General features: G+C 40.9%; 1 protein-coding gene across 4 annotated transcripts in view; it reads right to left on the bottom strand.

Moving 5' to 3' along the window:
* LOC140734363 (uncharacterized) overlaps positions 1–24063 on the bottom strand; it is a 140896-nt gene that overhangs the window by 25279 nt on the left and 91554 nt on the right. For 3 of the 4 annotated variants that reach the window (XM_073058228.1, XM_073058229.1, XM_073058231.1), the window contains 4 exons: positions 21883–22014; positions 12572–14963; positions 5969–6030; positions 2278–4533 (listed from right to left, as the gene is read on the bottom strand). In XM_073058228.1, coding sequence (XP_072914329.1) covers positions 2278–4533; positions 5969–6030; positions 12572–14963; positions 21883–22014 — 4842 coding nt within the window. The remainder of the gene's footprint in view (positions 1–2277; positions 4534–5968; positions 6031–12571; positions 14964–21882; positions 22015–24063) is intronic. The other variant, XM_073058230.1, reaches the window with a different exon arrangement.

Below are 24063 nucleotides of genomic sequence, written 5' to 3'. Positions count from 1 at the left end.
CTTCAGATGAGCAGAGGAAATCCATTTTTGAAAAAAGAAAATCCCCAGTATATTTACTTCAGGAGGCTCCAAACCAAATAATACACAAAACAGTCCTCAATTCTGCTTCATTTTCTGTCTGTTCCAAAAACACACATATGCACAATGAATTGTGAAGTTATATATTAAATGCTACCACTTTTGGCATGCTGTCCTTCCCAGATTTTACTGACCTCCCAAGTCCAATCCATTTACCAACATGAGGTAAAATTTGCCACATGTGAAAAGCAGCATCCCTGCTCACCAAAGCAGCATATCCTTTTAAAATAGAAGACATCTTCTTTTTCCAATTCTTTTCCCCAACTGAACTTGGGGTCATTGTTATTTGTTCTAACATTTGTCAGTGGAGGGGACAAAGGCTGAAGTGCTTTTCTATACAATCTGGAATGAGCAGTGGAAACTTCAACTGCTTCTGATCAAATGTCACATCAAAACATTTACCAAAACAGGCACAGTCTTCTTCCAGCAAAATAGTTGTACTATTAGCATGAAGAGAGCAAGCTTGAAGTAGATTTCTGCATTCAGCAGCAAGTTCCGAAAGAAATCGGAGGAGTTACAAGACTCCTGTCAGCATGGAGATAAGCATTTATTTTTTCCCCCCATGTGGAAGGTAACATGGAAGCAGAAGAACCACAATGATACCAAAACCCCAATACAACTGTTTCCCAATTTTAACTGCAAGAATGAACAGAGAAAGGTAGTTGAAGCCAAAGCCTGCAATTGGAATGGGGTTAACTACTGCAAATATCAGATTGCCAATTGCTTCAAAAAGATGAATCACACACACAAATTGCTGCAAGGCCTGAGCAGGCCAAGCAGCATCTATGAAAGGGAATAAACAGTCAAAGGTTTGGGCCGAGACCCTTGATAAGGCCTGGAAAGGAAGGAGCAAGAAGCCAGAATAAGGAAGGTGGAGTGGAGGGGAAGGGGGTATAAGCTAGTGGGTGAGAGATGAAACCAGGTGAGGGGGAAGGTGGGATGATGTAATAAGCTGGGAGGTGATAGGTGGAAGAGGTATGGGGCTGAAGAAAAAGGGATCTGATAGGAGAGGACAGTGGACCACAAGAGAGAGAGAGGTGGGGCACACCAGAGGGAGGTGACGGGCAGGTGTGGAGGGAGAGAAGCGAGAAGGGGGAGAAATGACCAGAAATTAGAGAAATCAATATTCATGCTTTCATGTTGGAGGTTACCCAGATGAGGGTGGTTTCATCATGACTGTAGAATAGGATGTGGACTGACAAGTCGGAATGGGAAATAAAATTAAAATGGATGGCAGTGGGAAATGGCAGACGGAGCTAAGGTACTTGAGAAGTGGTCCCCTACACTACATTGGGTCTCGAGAGGAGGCAGCAGTGGAAGCGGTAGATGACTCCCAACGGGTCCACAGGTGAAGTACTGTCGCATCTGGAAGGACTGTTTGGGGTCCTGAATGGTGGTGAGGGAGCAGGTGAATGGACATGCCTGTCTGCAGGGATAATTACCAGGAGGGAGATCAGCGGGGAGAAAACGTGGACAAGGGAGTCATGTAGAGAGTGATCCCTGTGTATAGTTGGGGAATGGCGAGGGAAAGATGTATTTAATAGTAGGATCCTGTTGAAGATGGTGGAAGGTGTGGAGAATGATGTGCTGGATGCAGAGGCTCATGGGGTGGTAGATAAGGACAAGGGGAATTCTAGCTCTGTTATGGAGGCAGGAAGATAGGGTGATGATAGATGTGTGCGAAATGGAGGAGACACAGATTAGGGCAGCACTGATGGTAGAGGAAGGGAAACCCTGTTCTTTGAAGGCAAAGAACATCTCAGATGTTCTGGAATAGAAGGCCTCAACACAAGGACAGATGCAGCAGAGATGAAGGGACTGAGAAAAGGGAATAGCATCTTTACAAGCAACAGCTGTGCGAGTCAGCAGACAGTCTGCCTCCAAACAGAGATCGAGAAAGGGGAAAGAGGGGTCAAAGATTGATTTGAGGGTAGGTGGAATTCAGACACAACGTTGATTAAATTGATGAGCTCAGCATGGGTGCAGGAAGCAGCACCAATAGTCATCGATGCAGCATGCAAGATGAATTAAAAAAGGTTAATTAAATATTTAGTTAAAATAGTGGACACCTGACAATATCCTGCCAACAAGTAATCAGCTTATCTTTCTGTCCGAGGAATACAGGCTCATAAGATTAATTCCGGGACAAAATCCTCACTTTAGTTTTAAACTGATACTTATTAGATGTTATGCAATTACCTTGGTGTGACATCACTGTGCAGGGGCATTGCCAATTTCATCTTTGGCCTCTGTGATTTATAATTATACAATGAAGTGATCATATGTTCGCCTGAAACAGGAACTAAAGAGGAAGGTACTAAGCATCTTGGATTAATGAAACTGGATCCTGGATACCTGTACTGAAAGCCTGTTGAGTACTCTGTACAGATTTGTGATGGATGAGAATATTGTGTTGCGGTGTCCGCAGCTGAGCCAGTATTTGGAGAGCGATCTGAATAAGCCCACGCTTCCCTCTCAGTCAATGGTTCTGACTTTTTCCAGGTCACTGATGTGGGCTCTGAGATTAACATAGGATCCAATTCATACTGAGCATCTCTCTGTAACCGATAGTTATCCAAATCTGGCAATTCACGCAAGGATAGTTTTCTTAACTGGTACTTCTCCAAATCTGGCAATTCATGCAGAGTAAGTTTCCGGGAATGGTATTTGTGTAAATCTTGCAATTCATGTTCTGACAGTGTTTGGCTCTGGTACTTCTCTATATCTGGCAGTTCATGTTTGCACAGTTTACGAGATGGAATTTTGCCCATATCCAAAAATTCATGTTGGCATGGTATCCAGAGTGGACGTTTGTCCAAATCCGGCAATTCGTTTTGGGACAGATTCCTTGGCAGATACCTGTCCATGTCCGGCAATTCATGCAGGGACAGTTTCCGGGGCGGATATCTCTCCACATCTGTCAATTCATGCAGGGACAGTTTCCGGGGCGGATATCTCTCCACGTCCGGCAGTTCATGCAGGGACAGCTTCCGGGGTGGATATCTCTCCACATCTGTCAATTCATGCTGGGACAGTTTCCGGGGCGGATATCTCTCCACGTCCGGCAGTTCATGCAGGGACAGCTTCCGGGGTGGATATCTCTCCACATCTGTCAATTCATGCTGGGACAGTTTCCGGGGCGGATAGCTCTCTATGTCCGGCAATTCATGCAGGGACAGCTTCCGGGGTGGATACCTCTCCGTGTCCGGCAATTCATGCTGGGACAGCTTCCGGGCCGGATACCTCTCCGTGTCCGGCAATTCATGCTGGGACAGCTTCCGGGCCGGATATCTGTCCACGTCCGGCAATTCATGCTGGGATAGTTTCCGGGGTGGATACCTTTCCACATCTGGCAATTCATGCTGGGATAATTTCCGGGGTGGATACCTTTCCACATCTGGCAATTCATGCTGGGATAGTTTCCGGGGTGGATACCTTTCCACATCTGGCAATTCATGCTGGGATAGTTTCCGGGGTGGATACCTTTCCACATCTGGCAATTCATGCTGGGATAGTTTCCGGGGTGGATACCTTTCCACATCTGGCAATTCATGCTGGGATAGTTTCCGGGGTGGATAGCTCTCTATGTCCGGCAATTCATGCTGGAACATCTTCCGGGCTGGATATCTGTCCATGTTCAGCAATTCATGCTGGGATAGTTTCCGCTGTGAGAACTTGTCCACATCTGATATTTCATGTTGGCCCAGACTTCTAGATCGGTACTTGTTCACATTTAGCAATTCACGTTGAGGTGATTTCTGGGGCTGCAACTTTTCCAAATCTGGCAACTCATGTTGGATCACTTTCTTGAACTGGCACTTTTCCAAGTCCTCCGATTCACGATGTGGTAGTTTCCTGGCCTGGTATTTTTCCAAATCTGGTAATTCACATCTAGATTCTTTCTGGCCCTTCTCCAAATTCTCCAATTCGTGTCGAGGTGGTTTCCCAAACTGACTCTTGTTTGTAACTGGAGATTCATGTTGAGGCAAATTCCTAGGATTATGTGTTTCCAAATCTGATGATTTGCATTGCAATGGTTGTTTTCCCAAATCTATTGTTTCATGCTGAGAGAGTTTCTGTAATCTGTATTTCCCCCAGTCTGGTGGTGGTGGCCTCTGTGGTGGAGATTTTTTCTTTATTTTGTTGGCAGATAAATCGTCATAGCTACATGCCTCAAGACCATGTTTCTCTCCTTCAGACTTCCTCAATACATCTGATGATTCACAAACCGTACGGTGAGTGCTACAGTTGCAAACACCTTCTTCTCTTTGGGGAGAGTGCGGAGAATTTTCAGGATATTTCAAAGATAATGTAGTAGATGGGCTGGGCGTCTCCCAAGAAATTTCTTCTCTTGTGCTCCTTGGCAGCCTATCCCAGTCATTATTGAGATTCTCTTTTGAGTTTGATTCAGAACATGCTTCTTGAACATTGCTTAGAGTTTGCACCTCTGTTTCTCTGAAAGACATCAATTATTATTTGATAAGTTATGTTGATACACACAATACATATTTTGTGATGCTGTTTCATGCTTTTCTTTAACTAAACTTGCATGCAACTGCAATGGCTGGGATGGGTCTTCTAAAAGAAGTGCGAGTGAGAGTGAAAGAGAGAGCTAAGGACAATGAAACAATGGAAATGATGCAGCTAACATTAGTTATTGGTTATTGGTAGTATTTAAAAACAAGAAAAAAAATCTGTAGATGCTGGAAATCTGAGCAACACACACAAAATGGTGGAGGAACTCCGCAGGCCAGGCAGCATCATTTATTAATTTAAACATTGGGAGACCACAAGCAATGAAGAGGCCATTTAAGTGCCCAGTTACAGACTCTATGTTCAAATAATACCAGTCTTCTTCCATCTGATATCGTGCTGCTTCACTCTTCAGTAACAACCAGCACTTGTGCATTTTATTCCTGTTCTATACAATATTACAATAAACTGATATTCACCCTGCTGTCAATCTGGTTGGGAAAGGTCTAAAATAAATTAACAGGGTCATGAGCACAGTCATTTTAGCAATAGAAGGACAAAGAATGTAACAAAGGTGTGGCTGTGGGATTGTAATTGAGAAAGTAGCAGCACAGTGGTATGGAAGGAACTAAGTGGTTTTCTAATAGACAAAGGTAGAGCCTGTCGTTGGCAGAGCAGTCATTACTGCTGCCATACCGTTCCACTGACTGGGTCAATCCTGATCTGGTTTGCTGCCTGTGTGAATTTTCCACGATTTCTCCGTGACTGCATGGGTCTCTTCCAAATGTTCCAGTTTCCCCTCACATCTCAAAACACGCGCTGTTCGGCAGTTTAGCTCTGCTGTAAATTGCTCCTGGTGTAAATGAGTGGCACTTGATTCACTGGGTCTTGATGGACATGTGAAAGAGAAAATAGGTTACTGAAAATAATTTAGGGAATGGGACTAATGGGAATCCTTTGAGACCTGATGGACCACAAAGCCTCCTGTGTTATAAGAAAGATGAATACAACAAGAAAAAAAAGAGATGGTTTTAGAAAGCATTTTTCCAAATCATGTGCTGAATACTGTGTTTACAAATACCTATGTCGGTTCATGACACTGTTGTGATAAATGAAATACAACTTTTCCTGAATGGGTAGACAGCTTGGCACTTGCTTTATCAGTTAGCTAATTGCTTATTATCAGCATTCATTATCCTTGCCACCAGAACTCTTTCTGATGGACACTTGAAAACTGGAAGGATACAGAAATCTCAGAATCAATTTGATTAGTAATCTATGTCTGCTTTGAGGAAAAGCATATTCAGCAATACTTCTGGAAATCCAACATTACATGCGAGTAGTTTGTCAAATAAAACCGTGCGATTAGCAAGGAATAAGGAAGGCATTCCATGGAATTAAATCACTAAGTTCCTACCTTTCTGGTGAAGAAAACTTCCTGTTTATCTCAGTCTGATCCAGTTTTTCCACCGGATATCCCTGCAAAGAAGAGAGTCAGTCAGTACAAAGAAACATCCGCAGCCCTATTTATGGCACAGTTGGGAAACACATCAACACTGCCCTGGAATTTCTCCTGTTAGCTAGACTGCAGACAGGTCCCTTAATTAGCAACTAAACTGAATATTTGACAATGCCCAAACTGGGTCTGTGGAACTTGGAAAAAGAAGCACTGCAGTACAAAACTAGCTGGTGGACTACATTAGAAGTTTAGTTCAACCATTTTATAACTAGTGTCCTGTTGAAAAGTATCTCAGTTCCAACATTTCCAATCTCTATTTTTGGACTTCATTACTGTTATTTTAAACTGACATCAGATCAATAGTTTCTCAAAATGTAGATTAAAAAACTAAAGTCTGTGATAATATTTACACTCTCCTTAAACCTGCGATTGTACTGCATCTGAAGACACAGGTAAACAGAAATGTGAGATTAAAAAAAAGATGGTGGAAAACACCAGATCCAACCACTCACTGACAGCCACGATATGCATGGTTTCTCCAGCTCTGTGATCAAGACTCCATCGCAAGTAACCCATTTGGATCAGCCTTGCTGCACACTTAACCAACAGGTGAAGCAGGCCACATTTCAAATATGAAATAATGTTAAGCCTTGGAGCCGACAGTAATGTGGCAGTGAAGAGCTTCAGTCTCCAATCTACAGTCACACTGTCCACATCTGGGATGAGGAGGATACTTTAGGCCTCAACGATTCTGAATCACAGCCATCTTCCAAGAAGGAGATAAATCTGACTTGTAACTACCATGAAACCATAAGACATATAAGCAGAATTAGGCCATATGGCCCATTGAGTCTGCTCTGCCATTCATTCATGGCTGATCTTTTTTCCCCATTGAAATAAATATCCCAATATATTTTAAATATCCCCATTGACTTAGGCTCCATAGTCATCTATGGCAATAAACTGCACAGATTCACCATCCTCCACTGACAAAAGGGTCTCCCTGCTGTTGGTACTCAGGTCCGTGATCACCAGGATGCTCCTGAACAACTACCTCTCAGTGTCCAACCAACTGCTCCTCCAATCACAGTCCACCTGGAGGCAAATGGACAGGGTTTTCACATTACACCTGTTCACTGGCTGGCCACGTCATTTCATGCTTAACACCACGTTGCCCAGACAGGCATTCAATTCTAAGCCCTGGTATGAGAAATTAACCTCATTAGTATTCCAGCACAGCTTTTAGTTGACCAAGGAAAAATACACTTGAAAATCAAGACCTTGGAGAAGACACGAAACCAAAGGTTTATCAGGAAGCCCACAATCAGTATCTGACACCTGTTTCACACCTTGACAACTTACAGCAAACATCACAAGACAGTGGAAAAATAGCATCCAAATCCAGCAACTTCACTGAAAAGATAAACCAAAGCCATGACCTACTCCAAGCCAACATCCTCAGCATCAAGGCCCTAGTTCATTTTGGTTAATAACACTAAGATGACTACATTGTTTCTTGCCAATCACCACTCTCCCCAGACAGACATTTACTGATTTATTCAGAGATGGTGTGGAACAGGCCCTTCTGGCCCATTGAACCATGCTACCCAGCAACCCACCTATTTAACCCTAGCTTTGTCACAGGGCAGTTTACAATGACCAATTAATCTACTGACAGCACACCTTTGGACTGTGGGAGGAAACTGCAGCACCCCAAGGAAACCCATGCACTCTCGTTATAGATAAGATAGAGGTAGGAAAGTTGTTTCCATTGGTAGGTGAGACTAGAACTAGGGGACATAGCCTCAAGATTTGGGGAGATGGTGAATCTATGGAACTCTCTGCCCAATGAAACAGTGGAGGCTACCTCACTAAATACATTTATGACAAGGTTGGATATATTTTTGCATAGTAGGAGAATTAAGGGTGTGGGGAAAAGGCAGGCAGGTGGAGATGAGTCCATGGCCAGATCAGCCATGATCTTATTGAATGGTGGAGCAGGCTCGACAGGCCAGATGGCCTACTCTTGCTCCTATTTCTTATGTTCTTGTGCTCTTATGTGAAGAACATACAAACTTTCTTACAGAGGATGCCAGAATTAAACATTGATACCCTGAACTATAATAGTGTCACGCTAACCACTACCTTACCATGGCGCCTAAGCCCAGAGGGAGTTACCAGGTGAACAGTAAAAAGTCTTGAAGGATGTTGAATACAAGGATGATGATACAAGAAAATCAAGGATGAGCCTTCTTTGAAGCCATCCTTCCCAACATTCCCAAAAACCTCTGGCCCATATCCACTCAAAGTAAAAAAGAAACTCATGGTGGTATTAAGCCCCTTGAACTCATGCATCCAGAGTGCACAAAACCTGCCAATATAAGAGGAAAGGGACCCAGACATGGAGCGGTTCAAGTGTAGAAAGTTATGTGTTCCTTTTTGACAGCTAAAGACACATCATATAGCCAAATCAACGTGGAGAGAAAACTGTCCACACAATTTAAAAATGACTTCTTTAACTTCACATCTACAATTAATGAAAAACAGTGCAAGCAATCTCTGATGGCCAAGTTAAAATGAATGACTTTATACTGAGCATGTCCAGTCATTACTAAGTTGGCTAGTAAGGGCATTCCAAATGTTCCTAAGAACCTCGAATAAGAGAGAGCAACGCAAAGGAAAAAAATAGGCTTCTTATTTTCTCACTCAGTTAATGCAGCATGCTGTCTGAACTTCTGAAGGAGAAGTCACCTTTGTTGAACCCTACGGAACAAAGTAGATATGGAGCCACTAGAGAATGTAAATCTACACCTCCGCAAAAGTCAGTATCAAAGGAAAAACAAAAAAAAATAGTAACAAGTAACATTTCACCATTACAAAGTACAGATGGCCTAGTGCAAATGAATTCACCACAAAACTCACAGCAAGTTAAATGCAAATATCTTAGTTCATGTACTTGCAACTGAGTTAGTGCCTTGAACCCTATAGCAGTCTGTTAAAATCCTTCCAATTATTCTTAGGACTTCAGTATAGGAGTCATGGCTTGGTCATGGCTTCCTTTGTGTATTTTATTTTGGGCCCAGAAGTAACATTCCATTACTAGGAACTGCTTACTGGGAAAGGAAATGATTCAAATTCAGGCATAGAACTGAACGGAGTGTACACAGAATCATATCCTGATGATCTAAAAGAATATTTAAAAAATAATATGCAAATACACTCAACCATTTTGATTTTACACCTATGATTTTCAAAGAGCAACCATATATAAAGCTTAGCTTCAGGTACAGTGTGGTATGCAGCTAATGTAGATTGGAGAAATGTGGAGCAAGGCTAACTGAGTTGTCTAGTCTGACTCTACAGTCTTATGATTATAGCAGGATTACTTCAGCCGAATTGGTTTTAAGAGGCAAAAACAGTAAATGCGGGAAACACTCAGCAAATCAGGCAGCATCTGAGGAATAGAATATGGACTTGCATTGATTCTATTACGGTTGTTATTCTATTATGGATTTTTTTTTAATATGTCCACAAGAAAATGAATCTCAGGGCCGTGTGTGGTGACATACATGTACTTTGATAATAAATTTACTTTGAACTTTGAACAGAAACACAGCTAACATTTACGGTTGAAAATTCTTATGATGCGAAGAGAGTTCAGAGAAGGGTGATAGACTCATTCCAGATCTGCAGGGTATGAACTATGAAGAAAGACTGAAAGATTTAAATTGTTTTAGCTTAAGTACATGTAGAACGAGAGGGGACATGACAGAAGTGTTCAAACTCATAAGGGTACAAGCAAGGCGATGCCAGCTGCTACTTCAAGATTAATCCATCATCAAGGACGCAGGACCACAGGTGGAGACTGGTTGAGGGGAGATTTCAGGCTAACATCATGAAGCATTTCTTTACACAGTGAGTTGTGGACACATGGAACAAACTACCTATTTGTGTAGTTGAGAGTAGTACCTTAGAGATTTTCAAATCTAAACTCTCTAGTTATTTCAACACACAATGTGAACAGGAATTTGGCAAGCTTTGTTTGGCCAACTAGACTGTTCTTGTCAAAAATTTTCTTACGTTTTAATGTTCTTGATTAAATGGTGTCTCATGAAAGATTATTGACTGAATGTTATTTTTCTTTCCTGAGATACTACCCAAGTTGCTGATTGATTCTGGCATTTAATATTATAAGATAATTGCATTTGGTGGAAGGAGTATTAAGAGATAGGATCTACAAGTATTTAGATAGACAGGGACTTATCAGGGAGAGCCAACACGGCTTTGTGTGTGGTAGGTCATGTTTACCAAATCTATTAGAGTTTTTCGAGATGGTTACAAGGAAAGTGGACGAAAGGAAGGCAGTGGATGTTGTCTACATGGACTTCAGTAAGGTCTTTGACAAGGTCCCGCATGGGAGGTTAGTTAGGAAGATTCAGTCACTAGGTATACATGGTGAGGTAGTAAATTGGATTAGACATTGGCTCAATGGGAGAAGTCAGAGAGTGATAGTGGAGGATTGCTTCTCTGAGTGGAGGCCTGTGACTAGTGGTGTGCCACAGGGATCAGTGCTGGGTCCATTGTTATTTGTCATCTATATGAATGATCTGGATGATAATGTGGTAAATTGGATCAGCAAATTTGCTGATGATACGAAGATTGGAGGTGTAGTGGACAGTGAGGAAGGTTTTCAAAGCTTGCAGAGGGATCTGGACCAGCTGAAAAAATGGGCTGAAAAATGACTGATGGAGCTTAATACAGTCAAGTGTGAGGTATTGCACTTTGGAAGGAAAAAACAAGGTAGAACATACAAGGTAAATGGTAGGGCACTGAGGAGTGCAGTAGAACAGAGAGATCTAGGAATACAGATACAAAATTCCCTAAAAGTGACGTCCCAGGTAGATAGGGTAGTAAAGAGAGCTTTTGGCACATTGGCATTTATAAATCAAAGGTCTGAGTATAAGAGCTGGAATGTTATGCTGAGGTTCTATAAGGCATTGGTGAGGCCGAATTTGGAGTATTGTGTGCAGTTTTGGTCACCGAATTACAGGAAGGATATTAATAAGGTTGAAAGAGTGCAGAGAAGGTTTACAAGGATGTTGTCGGGACTTGAGAGACTGAGTTACAGAGAAAGGTTGAATTGGTTAGGACTTTATTCCCTGGAGCGTAGAAGAATGAGGGGAGATTTGATAGAGGTATATAAAATTATGAAGGGTATACATAGAATGAATGCAAGCAAGCTTTTTCCACTCAGGCTAGAGGAGAAAAAAACCAGAGGACATGGGTTAAGGGTGAAGGGGGAAAAGTTTAAAGGGAACATTAGGGGGGGCTTCTTCACACAGAGAGTGGTGGGAGTGTGTAATGAGCTGCCAGATGAAGTTGTAAATGCGGGCTCACTTTTAACATTTAATAAAAACTTGGAAGGTACATGGATGAGAGGTGTATGGAGGGATATGGGCCAGGTGCAGGTCAGTGGGACTAGGCAGAAAAATGGTTCGGCACAGCCAAAAAGGGCCAAAGGTCTGTTTCTGTGCTGTAATGTTCTATGGTTGAAATCAATAAATGGTTAATGGCCAATCAACATTTATACTGAATATGAGAAGAGGAAAAGTTACCGCATTAGTGGAAGTGAATTTCAATGAAATTAATAGTTTATCGAAACAAAAGCTAACTCTCAGTAGAACAAAAGGCACCAATACAAAAAGAACCATGACAGTCTTTAGGGTATTCATTCCACAACAGCTCAGTGGATGGCAATGAGGAACCATTCATGCTCGTGGTGGAAGAAATGAGTGCACAATATTATCATGTGTGAAGGGACAAATAATGAATACAGGCTCCTTTCCCTGACTGCTAATCCAGTGAAAAGTAGAGGATATGAAGGAAATGCATTTCACATACTGTATAACGTGATACCAGAATTGTAACGGTGAGCTTTTAGGTTGCTTACATTCTACCCACTGTGCACTATTAATTTTATTCTATCAATTGGGATAAGAAAACTTGATTAGAATAATTCTCATTTAACAGGGAACATTTAACAAAATGAAGGTATAAGTTTCTTTGAAAGCACTGAAAATATGTTGAACATATACCTCTCCCAGGCAGTTGTTTTTTTTTGAAACTCAGTATCACATTTAAAACAGTCAATCAACAAATCTGTGCATGATAGATGGCTGGCCTAAACATGTTCCAAGTTGCATCTATAATGTTTACATAAGAATTCCACCCTTTGATCTTAGCTCACAAGAGGTACAAGCTAAAAATAGAACATTATATCAACCAGACAACAGAAAAGGTTCCTAATTACACAGTAACATTTTTGTCATTTCTCATGTTGAAAACCTCTGATTTCAATCAGAAAGGGTTTGAAAGGTTGAACATCAGAATGCTTCTCGTAACATGAAATTTTTTTTAAAAAGCTCAAGTTGCTTCCTTTGCATGCCTTATCGCATTTTTGTCATTGTTAATAAAGCCTGCAATAGATGTTTGATTCATTAGGAGAATAAATTTTCAAAAAAAGTGAAACCCAGTTTAAAAAAATTTACATAGTTGCCCTACCTTAGTTAAAGTGGCTGGAATCTGCTCGAACCTTGTTTTAGGGTGAGGTTCTTCGAGGTGAATGTTAACTGAATGAAAATCCTGATAATGTATGGATACATCTCCAGCAGCTTGTTGTATTTGCTGAACATGTTTTTTCAAAGTGCGTGGTATATTTGGTTTGAGTGGCTCTAAATTGTCACATTTCTGTTCACATTGTTTCTCTCCTTGATGGTTGTACTTTTGTTGCTCCATATCTCTAAATGAACAAACCGTATATTTCTCAGGGCACTGATCAACCCTGCCTGTGGAGTGATGGAAGTTTTCCTCAGGAGATGGCTTCGGATCATCACGTTGATGAACATGCAACTTACTGCATAAATGCTGAGCTTTACACCTTCCTAATGAATTTGATTTACTCTGAGGTCCTACCGAATCAGATCCGGAGAAGATTTTACTAGTTTCTTCAAAGAATCTTCTCCTCTCTGCAAAAGGCACCAATGGGGAGGTATCTGGTTCTTCCAACGATGGCACTGTACATGGTTTTACCTCATCTGCCCCACTTTCCTTTATCACCTTATTTTGAGACTCCAGCTTATTTTCTGATGTCCACCTCCTTAGGTCACTGCCACAAGAATTCTGTGCAGTCTTCTGCTCAACAGTTTTGGATAATGCATCTATTTCTGTTTTATATTTGTTTGGCGAAATATTGGGGTTGCTGGCCAATGAACAAAAATACATACTTCCAGCTTTATGATCTTCAGATGTGTTATCCAGGTCTTTATTGGAACTTGTGGTCTCTGTCTTTGCACTGGTCGTTTCTTCTGCTCTGTTATTGGCTTCAGACTCATTGGTTATGCAAGTATAGGAAGTGGATGGCCCCTCTCTTGAATCACTCATTTCTTCTGAAGTTTCTTCCATCTGCAGCAGCGCACCACCACTTCTGTTCTTCTGGAGCTGAGCTTTCTTCATTTGTATCTCATTACGCAAATTTGTGGCAAAGCGATCACTTTTCCGCCGCATTCTTGCTGCTTTGGAACTTGATAACCGGGCATTTTGGAAAATTTCATTCTCTATTTCCAAAACATGACTACTTGAGGACGTGCTTCCAATTTCACTCATTTTATCCGACGGGCTTGGGGATTCCTGTTGATGGGCTATCATTTCAGCAGTTGCACCTTGGCAGCTTGTTTGACTGAGTTGAGTCTTGCAAGATGAAGATAGATCTTGACTATCTATACAGTGACTGTAGGAAGAACCATCAGTTTCTTGTTCCTTTTCCTTCAGTATACATTCAGAACTCATTGAATTCTCTTTTATCTGTTTTTTAAATGAAGTATCAATTTTGTTTAAAGTTTTATAAGGACCCCCAGCATTGGACTGATATCCATGCTGAGGTGTTGATATACTATTGGGCCATTCACCTCTTTCTTGGTTACACTGTATTCCATTTTTATTACAATCTGAAATCATTTGTGGAAGTAGCTGCACTGATAACAACCTTTCAGGTGCACTGTGTCTATGTACATTCAAAGTTAATTTTTTATTTTGATCCAATCGGTTTGTGTTCTGGTATTGACTGGCAACAAAGGACGAATCAATTAAGTTGCATGAATTCAACTGCCCCATCAAATACTGGATAGATTTTCTAGGACGTGTTGCATTTTCATGTGAAACGATTTCTTCACTGTGCCTATGAGAATGACAGTAAAGCCTTGGTTGTTGCCTTAGCAAACAACAACACTCTATTGGACAATGACTAGATATGGATTTACTAGAGTACTGGGAAGGGCTAGTAGAGCAATTGGGAACACAGTAAGATTCTCCCTCAGAATCTCTATTTTTTACTGATAACAAGGTTTCAGAAGTCCACCTTCCACGATGAAGCAGCAAATTTTTTGCTGCAAGTGCCTCAGAATTTGTCAGACACATAGATGCAGAGCGGGATTTAGTGGCCACAAAACTTTCCCTGCGAACAGGAGGCGGGGGAGGAGCTGAGCTGGTAGAACCTGGAGCACTTTCGCCAAGCACATGGGATGGTGGCGCATTGTCTCCTTCAGATGACCTCTTTCCACAGTGAGAACATAATTGTTCCTCAGCTACTGGTTCCCCACCTTCACTTCCACTTTGCAAATACTGGGCATCTCCGTACTTCACTGGTAACCATGGTCCCAAACTATGCAATATACTGTCCAGGGATGCAGACTCATCAGTCTTCATTGATGAGGAAACGGTATAGTCAGAGGTATTAGAGCTTGCAGAAAATGAGCTGTAGGCAGAATCTCTTTTGTTAGGGTATGTGCTTTGATCACAATTTTGGTTGGGTTGGTCAAGGCTGTCCATACTTCCAAATGAGCTCCTTTGATCCAAGCTATGATGGAGAGCTAGTTGATCCCACTGCATAGGAAAGTCACTGGAAGACAAAAGAATATAGATGATTTTTAAAAAAAAAAATCACAATATTGTATTTTGTTCCCCACCTTGTTTGACAAATAATTTATGGCTTCCATTTATATGCTGGTAGTACCATTTTCTGGATTCCTGGGTGTCACATCTCTGGGATCTATCCTGGGCCCAACATCTTGATGCAATTGCAAAGAAGGCACAACAGCATCAGTATTTCATGAGGAACTTGAGGAAACTTGGTACGTCACCAAAGACTCTTGCAAATTTTACAGATGTACTGTGGAGAGCATTCTAATTGGTTGTATCACCATCTGGCATTGATTGACCACTGCACGGGATCAGGAAAAACCTGGAGAAAGTTGAAAGTTCAGCCAGATCCATCATGGGCACTAGCCTCCCCAGCACTGAGGACATCTTCAAAAGACGATGCCTTAAAAAGGCAACATCTACTATTAAGGAACCCCATCACCCAGAACATGCCCTCTTCTCATTGCTACCATCAAAGAGGTGGTACAGGATCCTGAAGAGGCACATTCAATGTTTTAGGAACAGCTTCTTCCCCTCCACCATCAGATCTCTGAATGGGCAATGAAACCATGTACAACCTCTTTGCACTACTTATTTAATTTATTTATAATTTAAAGATTTTGAAAATTATATATTGCAATTTACTGCTACATTAAAATTACAAATTTCATGGCATTTGCTAGTGATATTAAACCTGATTCTGATACCTCTTTTGCATTCTTCCTCCTACAGTGTACTCAAGTCAGCATGATATCCTTAAGGGGAAATCTTGCCTGACAAATAGGTTGGAATTCTTTGAGGAAATAACAGGCAGGATAGACAAAGGGGAGTCAGTGAATGTTGTTTACTTGGATTTTCAGAAGGCCTTTGAATAAGTGCCACACGAGACTGCAAAACCAGGGTTGCATCCAGTACTTTTCACAGTATATGTTAATGATCTGGATGACAGAATGGATGGCTTTGTGGCCAAGATTACATATGATACAAAGATAGGAGAAGGGCGTAGTTTGAGGAAGCAGGGAGTCTGCAGGACTTGTACAGATTAGGAGAATGGCAGAGAAGTAGCAGATGGAATGCAATGTAGTAAAATGTACAGTCATATACTTCGGCAGAAGGAATAAAGGCATAGAATGTTTTCAAAATGGGGAGAAAATTCAGAAATTAGAGGTGCAAAGGGATTTGGGAGTACTTAGTGCAGGATTCCCTAAAGGTTAGCTTGCAGGTTGAGTCGATAGCAAGGAAGGCAAATGCAATGTTAGCATTCATTTCCAGAGGATTGGAGTATAAAAGCAAGGATGTAATGCCGAGGCTTTATAAAGCATCTGTCAGACTGTATTTTCAGCATTTCTCTGCTGCATATTGAAGAAAGGATGTGCTGGCATTTGTACAGGGTCCAGAGGAGGTTCATGAGAATAATCGCCGGACTGAAAGGATTAACATATGAAGAATGTTTGACGGCTCTGAGCCTGTATTCACTGGAGTTTAGAAGGAGAAAGAGGGACAGATCTAACTGAAATCTACCAAACATTGAAAGGCCCAGATAGGGTGAACGTAGAGAGGATGTTTCCAATACTGAGTCTAGAGACTAAGATTAGAAGGACATCCCGTTAGAACAGAAATGAGGAGGAACCTCTTTAGGCAGCTTTGTGAATCTGTGCAAGTTGTTGCCATGGATGACTGCTGAGGCAAGTAATTGACTTGTAGGAGGTGTCAAAGTTACAGGGAGAAGGTAGGAGAATGGGGTTCAAAAGATGAATAAAATCAGTCATGATTAAATGGCAGAGCAGACTCAATGGGCTGCTCCTGTGTCTTATGGTCTAAAATAATAATTGTAGGATTGGGCTGAGTCAAAATGGGCTTATGAAGGGCAAATCACATTTGATAAATATATTAAAAATCTTTAAGTTGTAACTCGCCGGGCAAATAAGGGGAGATCTGATGGAAGTGGAATGTCTGGACTTTCAAAAGGCCGTTGGTAATGTGCCATGTGAAAATTACTTAATAAAATTAGAGCATTAAGGGATGGGAGTTACCACCTAGCTAGAGGTGTAGTGCAGAACAGACCTTCTGGCCTAACTGAGTCGTGCTGCCCAGCAACCGGCCAGTTTAACCCCAGTCTATTCACAGGATAATTTACAATGACCAATTAACCTACTAACCAGTGCATCTTTGGACTGTGGGAGGATACCACAGCACCCATGAGAAGAATGTACAAAGCTTTTTTAAAAACAGAGCGAAACAGGAATTGAACTCTGAATTCCGATGCCCTAAGCTGTAATAGCACAATGGAGTGCAGAACATAAAGAAAACAAATAGTAATAAATAGCAAGTCATTTTTCAGGTTAGGAAGTTGTAACTTCAGGGAAGCTGGAAGTTCACAATCATAATTTGGGAGGAGGGACCAAGTAAAATATATCCAAAGTTCGTACTCATACAAAGTAGCAGTGAGTTGTTTAGTAGGCATCACAGATATGCACATACACTCAGTAGCCTCTTTATTAAGTAACAGAGTGGAATCTGGTGTGGTCTTCTGCTGCTGTAGCCCATCCACTTCATGTTTGACGTGTTGTGTGTTCAGAGATGCTCTTCTGTACACAACTGCTGTAACGCATAGCTATTTGAGTTACTGCTCCCCTCCTGTCAGCTTGACCCAGTCTGGCCATGCTCCTCTGAGCCATCTCATTATTAAGGTGTTTACATCCCAGAGCTGCTGCTCACTGGATGGTTGCTGTATTTTGTTTTTGCAACATTCTCTGTAAACTTTAGAGCCTGTTGTATGTGAAAACTCCAAGAGACCAGCAGTTTCTGAGATACTCAAACCACTCTGCTGGCACCAACAATAATTTGGAAAATATGATTATTAAATGATTAAAGATAATTTAGTTAACTTCAGCAAAGTTAAAGTCACTTAGATCACATTTCATCTTATTCTGATGTTTGGTCAGAAGAACAAATGAACCACTTGACAATGTCTTGCATACTCTTATGCAGTGGCTAATTAGATATTTGCATTAACGAGGTGTACAGGTGACCTTAATAAAGTGGCCACAGTGTGTGTTTGGTAAGAATATGGCAGATAACATACGAGGGGTGATTAATAAGTTTGTGGCCTAAGGTAAAAGAATCAATTTTAGAAAGCTAGCATATTTATTTTTTTAACATAGTCTCCTCCTATATTTACACACTTAGTCCAACGGTTGTGGAGCATACGGATCTTGGACCTCCAGAAAGTGTCCACAGCAGGGGTGATTGATAAGTTTGTGGCCCAGGGTAGACGGAGATGAGTTATACAGCTCTCTTTACGTGCACATGCAGGTCAACTCTTTGAATGATTATGCAGAAAGTTTGAAGTTAATAACTCATCTCCTTCTACCTTAGGCCACAACTTATCAATCACCCCTCGTATAATGTGGAAATGTGAGAAATCATCCACTTTGCTAGAAACATAGGAAAAAAAAGAGCAACTTTTAAAAATTGAGATAGATGTGAAAAGTGAGGGTGTTCAAAAGGACCTGTGCACAAGATCAGTGGATGTTAATATGCAAGTCCAGCAAACAATTAGAAGACAAATAGTACGCTGGCATTTATTGCGTGATGATTTGAATATGAAAGTTACTGTCCTTGCCTTGCTGACCTTGCCCTTGAAGTATTATAAACACCAGAGATTCTGCAGATGCTAGAAATCCAGAGCAATACACATGAAATGCTGGAGGAACTCAGCAGGTCAGACAGTATCTATGGAAAAGAATAAACAGTCGACCTTTTGGACCAAGAGTAGTTATTGGTACCGTGAAATACTGTGTGAAGTTCTGTTCTTCATAATCACGACGTCTCTAATATAAGAGGGACTGTATTTAAGGTTAGTGGGGCAGGTTTCATTAATCTTTTTGAAAAGTTTACTGGTTTGAAAATGATTAATTCAATCAATAAGTGGTTTGGGTCTGGATCTCATTGTATGAAATGGTAATGGAGGCTGAAACTCTCAAAGTAGCTGGATGAGTACTTGAAGAATCAGAACTAGGAAGGCTCCACACCAAAAGACAGAAAATGGGATTATCCTAGAATAGACATGATGAGCTAACTGGCCTCCTGTGTTGTAAATTTCTATATGATTGTGTTTGATGTGATTATCTCCTGCAACTCATTTACACTTGTTGAGGTTTGGAGAGATTTTTTTTTGCCCTTTTAGTTTCACATAATAGGACAGTTGCATTGTCAAATAGTCAAAAAGGATCAGAACCATTATATTATATGATGTGGAATGGTGTTTTGCAGCAGTACGGTGCACAGACAAAATTATTGTACAGTAATTTACAAAGTAAATAAATGGTACAAAAAACAGTAGTGTTCACGGACTATTCAGAAATCTGATGGCAAATGGGAAGAAGCTTTTTTTGAATTGTTGAGTTGAGGGGCGGTGGTGGTGTCTTCAGGCTCCTGTACTTCCTCCCTGATGGTAGAAATGAGAAGAGGGCATGTCCTAGATGGTTAAGGACCTTAATGATGGATACCACCTTCTTGAGGCACCACCTCTTGAGAATATCCTCAGAGGTGGGATAACACAGTACCTGTGATGGAGCTGGCTGCATTCGGCTTCTGCAGTCTCTTGCAATCTTGCACAGTGGAGCCTCCACAACAAACTGTGATACAACCAGTTAGAATTTGCTCCACTGCATGCCTACAGAGATTTGCAAGTGTGTTTGGTGACATACCAAACCTCCCCAAACTCCTAACAAAGTAAGAGTTTGCTGTGTCTTCTCTGTGATTGCATCAAAGTGTTGGGCCAGGATAGGAGCTCTGAGATGTTGACACCTAGGAGGGCAATTGGTCACCTAGGTGAGTACTGAAAGCTGCTTACTCTTTCCACCAATGACCCCTTGATGAGGATTGGTGTGTTCTCCCAACTCAAGTCCACAATCAGTTCTGTGGTCTTACACCATAAGATATAGCAGCAAAATTAGGCCACCTGGCCTATTGAATTGAGTATGCTCTGCCATTCAATCATGGCTGACCCTTTTATACTACCTCCTCAACCCCAGTACCCAGCCTTCTCTTCGTAACCTTTGATGCCATGTTTTGTTGTGTGCGAGGTTTTAGTTATGACACTCCTCAACCAATCAAGCCATCACGCTCCTCCCAAACAGGAATCATTATGTACTTTGCCTGCTTAATCTTACCTGCATCTTTAATTTATTTAAACTTGATTTTCTCAAAGGCTACGGAAGAGTATTAATGGTTACAGTAATAAAAACATAAAATATCAGAATAACTACACATGTGAGGCAGTATTCATGGAAAAAGAAACAGTTAACATTCATCAGATTTGGGAAAGGGGAGTTTTTAAACCTGAAATTACCTGTTTATCTTTCTATAAATGTTGCCTGACCCACTAAGCATTTCCAGCATTTTCTATTTTGATATTTTTAAGAGAATACAGAACTAAGGAGAGTTTACAAAATTCTGCTACACATCAGTCATGAACTGATCCAATGGTGTCCAACAGATACTAAGGAATCACGGTTACCTAAGCACCTATAGCAAGTTGGGGTCTCGTTTCATTTACTGAGGAATGGATGGATAATGGGAAAAAAACATCAGCAGTAAAAATTGTTAAGGGGGGGTAGATAAAAGGTACTTGGAAGAAGAGAATAGAATAGACTCTTAAAAAATACAAGGTAACTAGGAATAAATCAAGTGAAAAGCGAAACGTATTTACCCAGAGAATGGTAAGTGGTGTGTAATTTAAATGCCTTTAAGTAGAAGCAGTTAAATACGCAAGTAAGTAAATAATAGGTTGTATTCATGTAATTAAGTCAGGGCAGCACTAAGATTAGCTGAACTAAGTGGTCCGTTTTGTACTGTAAATCTTATTTATTCTATGTATTTAGCCCAGGGAATCTCAAAATTTGATATTCTCTCTTCATCTTGTGATAGTCATGATACGTAGTTTCATTATCACTGAAGAGTTGTGCTTGATGGACCGGCTGGAGGCTTCTATCTTTTTGTATATTTATATGTATATAATTATATTGCTGCGGGAGACAACGACACAATGAAGAACAAAGACAGAGGAAACAAAAAAAACCCACAAATTTGTTTAAAGAACTGTGCAATAAATATTTATCCTCCACGGGGTAAGAAAACTAAATAGTAAAATTCATTATGCACATATTTATACTAAAGAACAGCATGAAACTTTGGATTTCAAATGCTTAATGTAGTTGAGAAGCTAAAACTAGCATCATTAAATGAGATATTAACATAAATTCCAGCAAAATACTTTTCTTGGCTGGACTGCAGACTTTGGGCCCCAGTGTAATTAGAATACATAGAATGATTCCTGTTAATCAGCAGTCATCACAGAACAAATCATAAACATACAAAGAATAGAATTACAGAAACATTAAATTTTCAGCATTGCCATACTCTTGTTTTAATATTTACTCTTTCTCTTTTCTTTTACAAAGTCACATGCTAGTATCTGATTGTGTGTTGCTTGGACTTACAGCATCTGCAGATTTTCTCTCCGATTCTACAGCACTGGTTATTCCCAATGCTATACACAAATCACATTCTTCACTCAAGCAAATATCATCATATTCAAATCTAATCAACCCTAAAACACTCACATGGGCACATTTAACATGTGTCTCTGAGAATCAATCACAAGTAGAAATTCCAAATGATTTTTCCCCTACATAAGCCCAGAGGCAATTAAGTTTACTAGAGCTCTTCCATTAACATGCTAGCTTGGATTAGCGGACTTGGACCCTGATCTGAGCTGAAGATTTTCTTATGTCTTGGGAAAAAATGAGTATAACTAGTACTTTTCACACATCTCGTTCCTATCTCATCAGCAATTCTAACTGTCATATACAATAACTGTCACATAAACTCACCTGGAATCATATCCCGAATGCCATGACAAACTGAGAGACCCTGATGAATAGGGCATCGTAGTGGCCTCAGGCTGTGCCTCTGATAACTTGGCCAAGTGCCATGTGTAAGGTCTTATCCCAGGACCAGTTCTTCTGAAAGAAATAAAACCCACAAATGTAAGCTGCAGATACATGATAATGGTATTAGCATTTGTAGATGTTGTCTGCCTACAAAACAATGATTACACTTAAATTAGCAGAGAAGAATTTGGAACATTCTGAAAACAAGAAAGATGTTTTACTAATGGAAATATATTTCTTTTCTGGAACAGGATCCAGCCAAGAGTAACAAGGGACCAAGCACAAAACAATGAATAGTGTAGGTCCTATCAAACATCTTAAAGTTACATTCATAATGTATTAGAGCTTTTTAAAAAACCACAATATTGGTCTACTACAGATCTCACACCTTTCCCGAAGTTCGCCAAGTTAATTCTCATGATGATACAACTCCACATGCACTGGCAGCATTTTGCCACACCGCCTAGATACATTCTTCACCTATAAACTTTGGTGTGAATGTTAATGACTTTATGTAGGGGCAGTTGGGAGGACCACACCAGTTCTCATTGAGGGAGTCAGTGGTGGAAAGGGTGAGCAGCTTCAAGTTCCTGGGCATCAATAACTCAGGATCTATCCTGGGCCCAGCACATTGTTACAATTACAAAGCATGCCAGTGACTCTTCACCATTAGGAGTTCGAGGAAATTTGGTGTCTCACCAAAGACTCCTACAAATCTCTACAGGTAGGCAAAGGAGAGCATTCTTACTGGTTGCATCACAGCCTGGTAACGAGTATCTAATGGGCAGGATTGCAAGAGGCTATCGACTAAGCCAGTTCCAGTATGGACAGACTCTCCATGCCATCAAGGACATCTTTAACAGGTGGTGCTTCAAGAAGGTGGCATCCATTATTAAAGCCTCTCACCATTCAATACATGAACAGCTTCTCTCCTCTGCTATCTAATTTCTGAATGGTCCATGAACCCATGACCACATCTTGTTATTTCTCTTTTGCTTTATTTATTTTGCGTAGTAAAATGTTCTTGTATTTAGGTTATAGTAATTTTATGTCTCACACTACACAATGCTTCCACAAAACAAATTTCACGATGTACCGTACAGTGCTGTACAAAGGTCAGAGGCACCCTGGGTATTTTTTAAAAATGGTTTGAGATGGTACAGCCTCTACAGAACCCTAATCTCAACATCAAGGATGTCTGGGATTACCCGGAGAAACAGAAGCAAGTGAGACAGCCAAAGTCTGCAGAACCGTGGCAAGTTCTCCAAAATGCTGATTTTCTTATAAAACTGCATGACAGTGTACTAAGAGAATTGATGCAGTTTTAAAGACAAACGGTGATCACATCAAATATTGACTTGGTTTAGTGTATTACTGTTTGCTGCTCTTTATGGTAATTTTTTTGACAGTTAGAAACATTTCAGTTCATTATTTTTGAAAGCACCTTCGCTTGACAGAATTAGTTTTTTTGAACAATACTGTATACCAGTGATAATAAACTTGATTCTCATTATAGGCTTTTCTAAAATGGAAAGCAACATCCTTCAATGTTTCATTAATAGCCTCTAGACAGTGCCAGTGAAGGGAATCCAACTGATTTTGCCTCTCCCTCATTAACATCTACTGTAGCTAACCATCATAAACACAATTAGGACTTCCACCAAGATCATTCAACTTTATACGTACACAACGCTGGAAGAACTCAGCAGGCCAGGCAGCATCTGTGAGAAACGAGTAGCCAACGTTTTGGGCCGAGACCCTTCATCAGGAATGGGGGGGGGGGGGGGGGGGAGAGAGGGCTGAAGCCCAGTAATAGAGATAGGGGAGGGGGTAGGGCCCAGAGGCGCCAGGTGGAAAACCAATCAGAGGAAAGATAAAGGGGGGAGGGGGAAGGGATAAGCATGAAAGAACTGTAGAGATAAAGAAGCAGAAAGTTGAAAGGGGAGAGAGGCAGAGAGGGACCTGAGATAGGGGAAGGGGGAGGGAATTACCGTAAATTTGAGAATTCAATGTTCATACCACCAGGCTGGAGGCTACCCAGACGGTAGATGAGGTGTTGCTCCTCCAACCTGAGTTTGGCCTCATCATGGCAGTAAAGGAGGCCATGTACGGACATATCTA

Source organism: Hemitrygon akajei, chromosome 10 (genome assembly GCF_048418815.1).
Source record: "Hemitrygon akajei chromosome 10, sHemAka1.3, whole genome shotgun sequence".
Lineage (NCBI taxonomy): Eukaryota > Metazoa > Chordata > Chondrichthyes > Myliobatiformes > Dasyatidae > Hemitrygon > Hemitrygon akajei.
Note: the sequence above shows the minus strand (reverse complement) of the source record. Positions and strands in the feature narration are given on the sequence as shown.